Here is an 8,190-nt window from a genome sequence, read left to right as displayed (position 1 = left end):
TATCCTTTGCTTTCTCTCTCTTGCCCTCACATTTCTGAGGTTATAAAACCCCACAGTTACAGCGTCACAAAAACCATTAAGACGTTGATATATTATTTTGGGCGCTTAATTTAGGAATGGTTCTTTTAGCGCTATCCTTTGCTGCAGTAACCTGCTGCCAGGACGGGCTGACAGGCTCTGAGCCCCCTGCACTCCCCAAATTGGGCCGCTGCCGCTTTAACGGCCCCGCGGCCGCAGCCCCGCGCCGCCGGCAGCGGAGCCGGGAGCCGGGGAGGATGGGAGGAGGAGGAGGAGGAGGATGGAGCCGGCTCGGCTCCGCCGAGAGATCAGGGCAAAGTATGACTCGCTCATCACCCGAAATCAGATAAAGACCGTCAGCTCAGCAAGGACGCAGGTAATGCCTCCTCACAGCCACACACCTTGCAGAGTACGGAGCCATTCCCTGGCCGTACAGTTCCTCCCGCAGCCTCTATGAGGTACAGTAATTCCTTTCAATGCAGCAGATTTTCGGGGAAGGGACGTGGATTTTACCGCAGTAAGATGTGAACTAGAAGAATCGGAAATAGATTTTGTCAAGGGTATGGATTCACGCTGAACGAATGCTGTGTAATTCATCAGGATGCTTTCTGTCCCTGCAGCCGGGCTATTGCTGGGGTTTAAGGGATGATGACATAGGCTGTAACAGGGTAACCTCTAGCTCCATGTACTTATCTCAGAGGAAAAAAGAATCCTGAAGAGAATCCTTTTATATACAGCAATCTTTGCCATTTTTAGCCCTCTGCTAAAGTACACTGTACCTTTGCAGGAACTATTTTCTATTGCTCACAGTAAAAACTATGCTTTGCTCTTCAGCAAATATCAATTCTCCCATACAGCTTGATTAAATGTTACCAACACACAATGCTGCTGTTAGGGATTTACATACAAACAGCTCTAAACCCAGCTGAAATCAAATAGCAAAACAATTTGGAGCCACCAAATGTAAAGAAATTCAGGGGGGAATCAGGAATTCTGTCACCTTGTAGTCAGGTATTGCAGGGATCCCAGAGGTTTGTTTTAAGGACAGGCCAGGCGCTGCTGCAGCCTGGCTGATCCAGCAGCAGTGCCAGACACACGGCAGCTGCACACCCGACAGGGAAGCCAAGTTTATCTTTGTGTTGGCACAAAGCAGCCAATGCACATTGGTTTGATCCTGTCACATAAATTCTGCAGTACCCAGGCAAGAAAGGAGAAGCAAAGAACATTGAGGGGTCACTTGTGGATGAGACAAACCTAGATTTTCACCAAAATGATCATCTGGTAAAGTTGCAATAGGTCAGTATGTACAGGGGAACGAAACCCTTATTTTCCTTAGTTCATAAGACTTGAATTAAAGAGATTATTTTCTTAAAGTCAATGTCATCATAAGGGCCTGCATAAAGCAGCAAAATATGCAAAAGAGCAAGTGCTGTTTCAAAGGCTTAGGGCATCTTCACCACTTGCAGGGAAACTCAGAATCAAAAAAGAAAAATAACTTCTGTAAGCCAAGCAATCATTCTGGAAGTTACATGCAGGAACATATTATCAAAATCAAAGATAAGTCTAAATTTAAAATGACCTCACACATGATCAGGAGTGGTTTTAAAAAGCTATTATCAACAGGATAAAAGGAAAAAAAAACAAAACTCCGAAATCAAAAATGCATTAAAATCAAAGCACCTTATTCAAACTTGGAAGCTTGAACCTCCTCTAAGTCCATTTACTCCAGAGGTAAGGTCTCAATACAATTGGGTAATTTGTATGAGAATTCCTCTAGGACAAAGGTGCCAAGGATAGTGATGTGGCCAACCATTTCCCACCAAACACAGTGGGATAAGGGCTTTCCCTCTACACAGTACAGAAAATATTAACTCCTCACTGTGACCTTTCACACGTTTATACACCTCTAACAAAAATTCCAAACATTTTTATGTGCCAATTTATTATTACTATTTAAATATTTTTAATATTGTTGTCTTTTGCATGTGCCCTGTAGTTAGAAGAAGGTACAAGTAAAAGAATGGACAAAGATGCAGAAGCACTAAAGGCAGCCAGAGCAGAACTGTGCGAAGCCCGACGGCAGTGGCACCACATGCAGGTGGAAATCGAGTCTCTCCATGCTGTGGTAAGAGTCAGAAATGAAACCTGAAATCTCACGGCAAAAAGGAGTCTTGTCCTTGATGTAAACTATCCCACAGTCAATTTCTGTGCCAGTCACAGCCACCATACTGCAGAAATCCCTCATTTGGGGGGCTGCAGCTCCTCACAGAGCCCTCACTCACACACACTGACCCAGCACATGTTCTGGAGCAGGATCTGCCACTCCAGACACATGTGGTGTCCTGTTTTCACACCTCTCAAGGATATATTTGCATGATAATCCCTCACCAAGGTCATTCTGCCTTACCAATTCAAAGCATGTTTATGACTTTTTTTTAATGTGTGGACCAGATTTATCAAATCATTTGTGATAAAATGTCAGCCATTTGCTCAATTCAGCAGTACAGAAAGCTCCAAGAGCACACAGACATTTCATACAGCACTGAGCTGGACATTGTTTAACTGTAAAATCAGAGATCTGTAAACTCAAGGCAGTGGATTGCTAGACATTTAATCATGTGCAAGACATGGCTACACTTTCATCTGATTTTAAATTACCACAGATTTTACTAGAAAACTTCTCAGCCGAAGTATTACCTTGAAATACTTTCACTCCTGTTCTTAAAGAATAATCTTACAAGAACTTATGTAAAAATACAGTTTGTTAATGAAACCATGTATGTCTGTAACATCTTTGCACACAAACTTTCCAGATCTTAAAATATGACTTCAATTTCACAGGAAAAGGGTTTGGAACGTTCGCTGCGGGCCACGGAGCAGCAGTACCACATGCAGCTACAAAATTTGGAAGGTGAGATTGAATGCTTGGAGAAAGAGTTGTTGGAAGTGAGAAGAGGAATTGAGAAACAGCTTCGAGAGCATGAAATCCTCCTGAACACGAGGATGAAGCTGGAGGAGGAGATAGCGACATATCGCAGTCTGTTGGAGCAAGAAGAGAGCAGGTACTCGCTGCTTACAGAAAAAGATCTCACATTTATCTTCCATTTCTGAAGGTCTCAAATAATCAGAATTGTAAATACATGAGCTAAATATTAAAAAAAAAAATACAGTATAAAATCTTAGAAAAGGTTTCATTATAAGGTAGCTTCACTGAGTGGGGAGTTGCTGGTGCTCAGTGTCTCACACACATGGCAGAGAGCAGCTCAGTCGAGGCACTGTGGGTCACTGGGATCCTGTGTCCCCTCAGGTGTCACAGCACGTGGGGACAGTCCACACATGTGAAGTGCTGGGCAGGGAGTCCCTGTCTCACACCAGGACAGACCTCTGCAGGAAACTGCACAGATATTGTCAGACACTTCCTCCAGTTCTGGGCTCAGAATGAGAAATCCCAACAAACAGTTACCACGATCAAACAGAGCTTCTCATGATTCTCACACTTTTAAATTTCCCACAGCTGTTCATATGACAAGTTAGGAATTACAATCATTCAATAGTAATAGATGCCTGTAATCTTTTTTTTTTTTTTTTTTTTTTTTTGCAGGTTCCGTTGTTCAATACCTGCCCAGAAAGATGACAAAAAACCCAGCACTAGCAAGATCACCTTTATGCTGCCTTCAGGTGAGTTGTTTCAGGCACCTTCTCCTTAAGGGATTTTGGCCCTAACTGTTCACAACTACTGACAAACTCCTGAATATTAAAAAAGGACCTTTTCCAATGCATGGGAAATACCTCCAGGTCCTGTGTACTACCCTTGCTCACTGTATACTTGCATATTCTTTTACAGAGGATGTAAAGAAGCACAAACCAAAGAAGGTGGAGCTGATGACAAAACAAGCAATCCTAGATGGAAATATCATGAAGGAAAGTGCTGAAGCTCATGGCACTGTACAGTAAGATAAACAGGAATTTCACAAAATAACAATTGGAAGGAAAGGGTGGAGGTTACATCTCAGCAGCTTTGAGTTTTCCCTTATTTGGTATCTGTTATATTGTGCCCACATAGCCCAGCAGCTTCAGAAGCAGTGAGAGCTCCTGAAGGTGCACTGAATGGCAGTGTTTAACAATACATTACATTTAAAAGTTCTTTTTATTAACATTGGCATCATAAGCAAACAATACCATGCTGGTGCTTCTGATTTGTAATTTCTATTTCTGTTAAGAATGAAACTATGAATAATTCATCTCACTAAGGCTGAAAGCAAAGAGCCCAGACCACATTTGGGAAGTCCCTCTGGGGCATATTTATGCACATAAATTCAGGCTCAGCTGCTCCAACTTGCTCCTTGGAAACTCCTACGTTTCCCCAAACAGGGGAGGGAGAGCCTGGCTCCCAAGGAGGCATGTGAAAGTCTGTAAGGATGTGTTATTCACCTGAAATTACTTTAATAGTATTGGATTTACTCAATTTTTTTTCCCTCCTGCTCTTTAAGCTTTTTTTGTAGAGTAATTTAATGTTACCTTGAAACACAGTGTAGTGGGCCATTCCTAGCACTGAACCATAATCAGCTGCTGAAACAAATTAATGTCATCATAAGGTCCACCAGCCTCACCCCATAGGTGACATTTATTTTTGTGCAGGAGCTTTGTCCATCACACACCCAGATCTGCACAGAGCTGCTCTGCTGGGTGCAGTGTACTCAGCTGGGTGAGGCCCCAGGTCCTGACTTCCAGATCTGAATTCTGACACACACATAGAGAATTGAATCAACAGGATTTGGGTGCCTCAATATTTCTGCATCAGCCTATTTTACTTCAGCCCTTTTTTCTCTTTAATGTAATATAGCTCCACATTCTGAGGTTTGAGTCCAAACTAGAATTTCTCCTCCCTATTCTGAAGGTTTTCAGATGCAGGAATTCTGTCCTGCCCACTACAGTACTGAGGTTTCTTGCAAAATTTTTGAGCTTGGATTCCAAACTTTCTCCTTGGAAACAAACTGCCTAAAGTATTTGGAGCAGTGGTTTTGTAGCCATGTCTACCTAGAAGCACAAAAACAAGAACATAATGAACCCTCACCCTTTATTTAGCTTCTTTGGAGAATGAACCTGGAAAAAAAACACACCACTGCTATCTCAGTACATATAAAATAACTCGACTCTTTATGATGCCATTTCTCTCTGTTTTAAAAGCAGTTCTGAAGATAGGTAACTAATACAGCCTGAAAAAATCATAAATACATTTTCTTTATTGTTTCAGGACAGAAAAAGTGGATGAAGTGATCAAGGAATGGGAAGGTTCTTTCTTTAAGGACAACCCTCGCTTAAGGAAAAAGTCCGTTTCCTTGCGCTTTGATCTCCACCTGGCAGCCACAGAGGAAGGGTGCTTGCACACAAAAAAGAAAACCCTCCCTGACATTGAAGTCAGGCTGGTGATGAGGAGATCCTGCAGCATCCCATCCATCAAACCTTAACTCAGCCAGTTCCCTCAGAGTGCATCCACAAGGGGCTCCGGAAATAAGCGGTAGATGGACTCCAAGGGCTGCTGTCTGCTCCAGCCACAACAGCTCACCCAGCACTTGGATCAATACAATCAAACCATTCAAGTCCTTTAAAGGAAAGGGGGTTCCAATTCCAAGAAACCCAACTTCTACTGGTTTTATACTCTGGGTACAGCCCTTTCATATTCTCATTGTTGTTGTTTTGTAGAATTTCACCAAATATTACAAAAATTTATAGTTTGACATATTCTGCCTTTGTAAAAGAGAACTTGTTTTCTCTTTCCAAAAATGAGAAATGCCTATTTGCTTCTCTTAATTATTCAATATTCCATTCATATAATGACTGGTGAATCCTTGCAATAATTTATATCACAGCTGTCATACTTCTAGAAATATATTTTAAAATAATTCTTTCTAACAGCAAAACTTACATACGAAAATACTCTTAAAATACACGAACTATTAACAAAGAGTTTTCTTTAAAAAGTGGCTAGTATTTTTAAATTCCTTTTTTTCAGGCAACAACTGAGCAAAAATGTCTTTACATCCATTTTAAAAGTGTTGTTACATGCAGTAACATTTTAGCCATATTGTTCAACTGATTTTGAAGCAGTAATTTCCCCTGAAAAATCAATCATTTTCTTATGTGTCCAAACACACCCTTGTAGTACAAGTCTTTTAGTCAAGGCAAATGAAATTACTCTCAAATGGTTCAAAAGGGAGGAGTCAACCATTTGAATGCTGGTATTCCATTAATTTTGTTTATAATAACAATGTGCATTAAAATATCTTCAGCAAATTCCACTTCTGACAAACACTACAGGTAAGTGATGCTGATCTAGTCCATGTGACAAGTCACTGTTACACCAGGGTACAACTGTTACTACTTCAAATTGACTGGGCAATACAAGGGCTACAAATTCAAGTACAATTCAACCAGACCCCTCAAGAACCCCCCACTCCTACCCAAAGTAGCTGTGGGCAAACCCAAACCCCAACGGTAACCCTGCACCGGTACACAGAGGAACAGCCATCCTTCTCTAAAACCTTACAGGACAAATTTCAAACAAAGACTCAAACAAGATTGTATGAAGCTGACAATGATTGTTTGTGAGGATTCTGAAGAGGGTGGATGTCACAGGTCCCACTGGAACACAGGGATTGCTGGGGCTCAGAATCCACACACAGGATTTGCTGGATTACAGCAGCATGTAAAGGATTGAATTCAGTGTCAGTATCTGCCTTATTACTTATGGCATGTGTACAAAAGTGATACTGCAGATTCTTTCAGAGTTAATTTATGCTTCCATCCTTTGTTCATGGTAAGAACAATGCATTGATATTGCCCTGTCCTGTCTGTACTGTATCAAACTCGCTAATTATCCTTAACCTGAATCATGAGCTGATGTTGTTACCACTTGAGTACTTGGCATCCTGAATGTATCAGCCTGCTCCAGTATTTTCACTATGCAGCTTTTTTTTTTGTGCTTAGACTCTGTACATTTTACAATACTTGAATTTAAACTAAGTTTTAATTGCTTTAAGGCACTTTAAACAGGGATACGAATTTACCAAAGTAAATGATAGTACTACAATAAAAAAAGTATTAAAATGGAGTTTGTCCATGCAGATTTTGTGTGTGTCAATATCTTCTCCTTAAGTGGAAAGGAGTAAAAGAAAAATGCAAAATAAAAGTTGCAGATAGGAAAATCTGTAGCACTGTAACAAGTGTTCTCTAAGATCCTCTCTGCAATTAGAAAGACACAAATTCCCTCAGAATCTTTACCATAACATGTGAGTGTCTTCCTGCTACAAAACTTACTCTTTTTGCCTGGTAAATCCAGTCACCCAGGCTATTTTCTTTATGTGTGACTTCCTGATACTGACTTCAGTAGCTTCTGCTACTCTAGGCCTGGTTCAAGAGGACATTCTGGTTTTAAATAAGATTTTCACCTCTTTCAGTAAGTACCTATTTTTGCATTATTCACAAATTCCATCTCTCAAAATGTAAAGAACTCTCTTTTGTTCACGTAGTAGTGAAATTCCACAAGTGTCAGCGTGAACTCCACGTGGGCATCAAATAATAACATCTCACCCTCAATTTTAGGTCACTTTAAAGCTGAATTTGAAAAAAAATAACACTGAAGCTTAATACTGTGGCAGAGAATGCTTCATTTCTGTGGTTCTAATTAAATCCAGACCAGCTGAGCCTCTGCCAACCAGCACCTGCACACGGCTGATGTAAAAACGAGTTTTATTGTCTCAATCTACTTCCCAGTGAACGTCTGTCCTCATTCCAGAGCTTATGAAACTGCTGGTAATTAAAACAGTTGGGTAAGAATCAGTTTTTACATCCCCCCTGGTGAGCATGGTGCAGTATAAACAATTCCATTAAATCAGTAAAACTACTCATATATTGTACAGGATATTAAAAAGTGTACGCTGGCAAAACCTTTCACTGTCACAAGATAGAATTGAGGTAAAGAGCATAGAAAGAAAAAAAGGGGAATAAAACAAAGTAGGAAATACACTGATGGCTTTGAAAACAAATAATGATTTAGAACTATTAGTGTGGAATGTGAGTTTCCATAAATGTACTTGAACACCACAATAAACAATTCAGTTTTAAAAATAAACACATATGAAATAATTCAAATTTTTAAATTAAAGTTAAATT

General features: G+C 40.4%; 1 protein-coding gene across 1 annotated transcript; it reads left to right on the top strand.

Annotated features, from left to right (window-relative positions):
* Positions 1 to 282: 282 nt before the first annotated feature.
* Positions 283 to 7,142, top strand: KRT222 (keratin 222). The gene is made up of 6 exons (XM_058041600.1): positions 283 to 394; positions 2,015 to 2,143; positions 2,860 to 3,080; positions 3,620 to 3,696; positions 3,863 to 3,968; positions 5,273 to 7,142. Exons 1-6 carry the CDS (start codon positions 299 to 301, stop codon positions 5,484 to 5,486), a joined length of 843 nt encoding a protein of 280 aa, XP_057897583.1. The 5' UTR covers positions 283 to 298; the 3' UTR covers positions 5,487 to 7,142.
* The last annotated feature ends 1,048 nt before the right edge of the window (positions 7,143 to 8,190 follow it).

The sequence above is a fragment of the Melospiza georgiana genome, chromosome 28 (genome assembly GCF_028018845.1).
Source record: "Melospiza georgiana isolate bMelGeo1 chromosome 28, bMelGeo1.pri, whole genome shotgun sequence".
Lineage (NCBI taxonomy): Eukaryota > Metazoa > Chordata > Aves > Passeriformes > Passerellidae > Melospiza > Melospiza georgiana.
Note: the sequence above shows the minus strand (reverse complement) of the source record. Positions and strands in the feature narration are given on the sequence as shown.

What these genes read in the sequence shown, in the direction of transcription:
- KRT222 (XM_058041600.1), top strand. Translation starts at nt 299, where the DNA reads ATGGAGCCGGCTCGGCTCCGCCGAGAGATCAGGGCAAAGTATGACTCG. An exon ending in TCAGCTCAGCAAGGACGCAG is followed by an intron (nt 395 to 2,014) that starts GTAATGCCTCCT and finishes TGTGCCCTGTAG; the next exon opens with TTAGAAGAAGGTACAAGTAA. An exon ending in GAAGCTCATGGCACTGTACA is followed by an intron (nt 3,969 to 5,272) that starts GTAAGATAAACA and finishes TTATTGTTTCAG; the next exon opens with GACAGAAAAAGTGGATGAAG.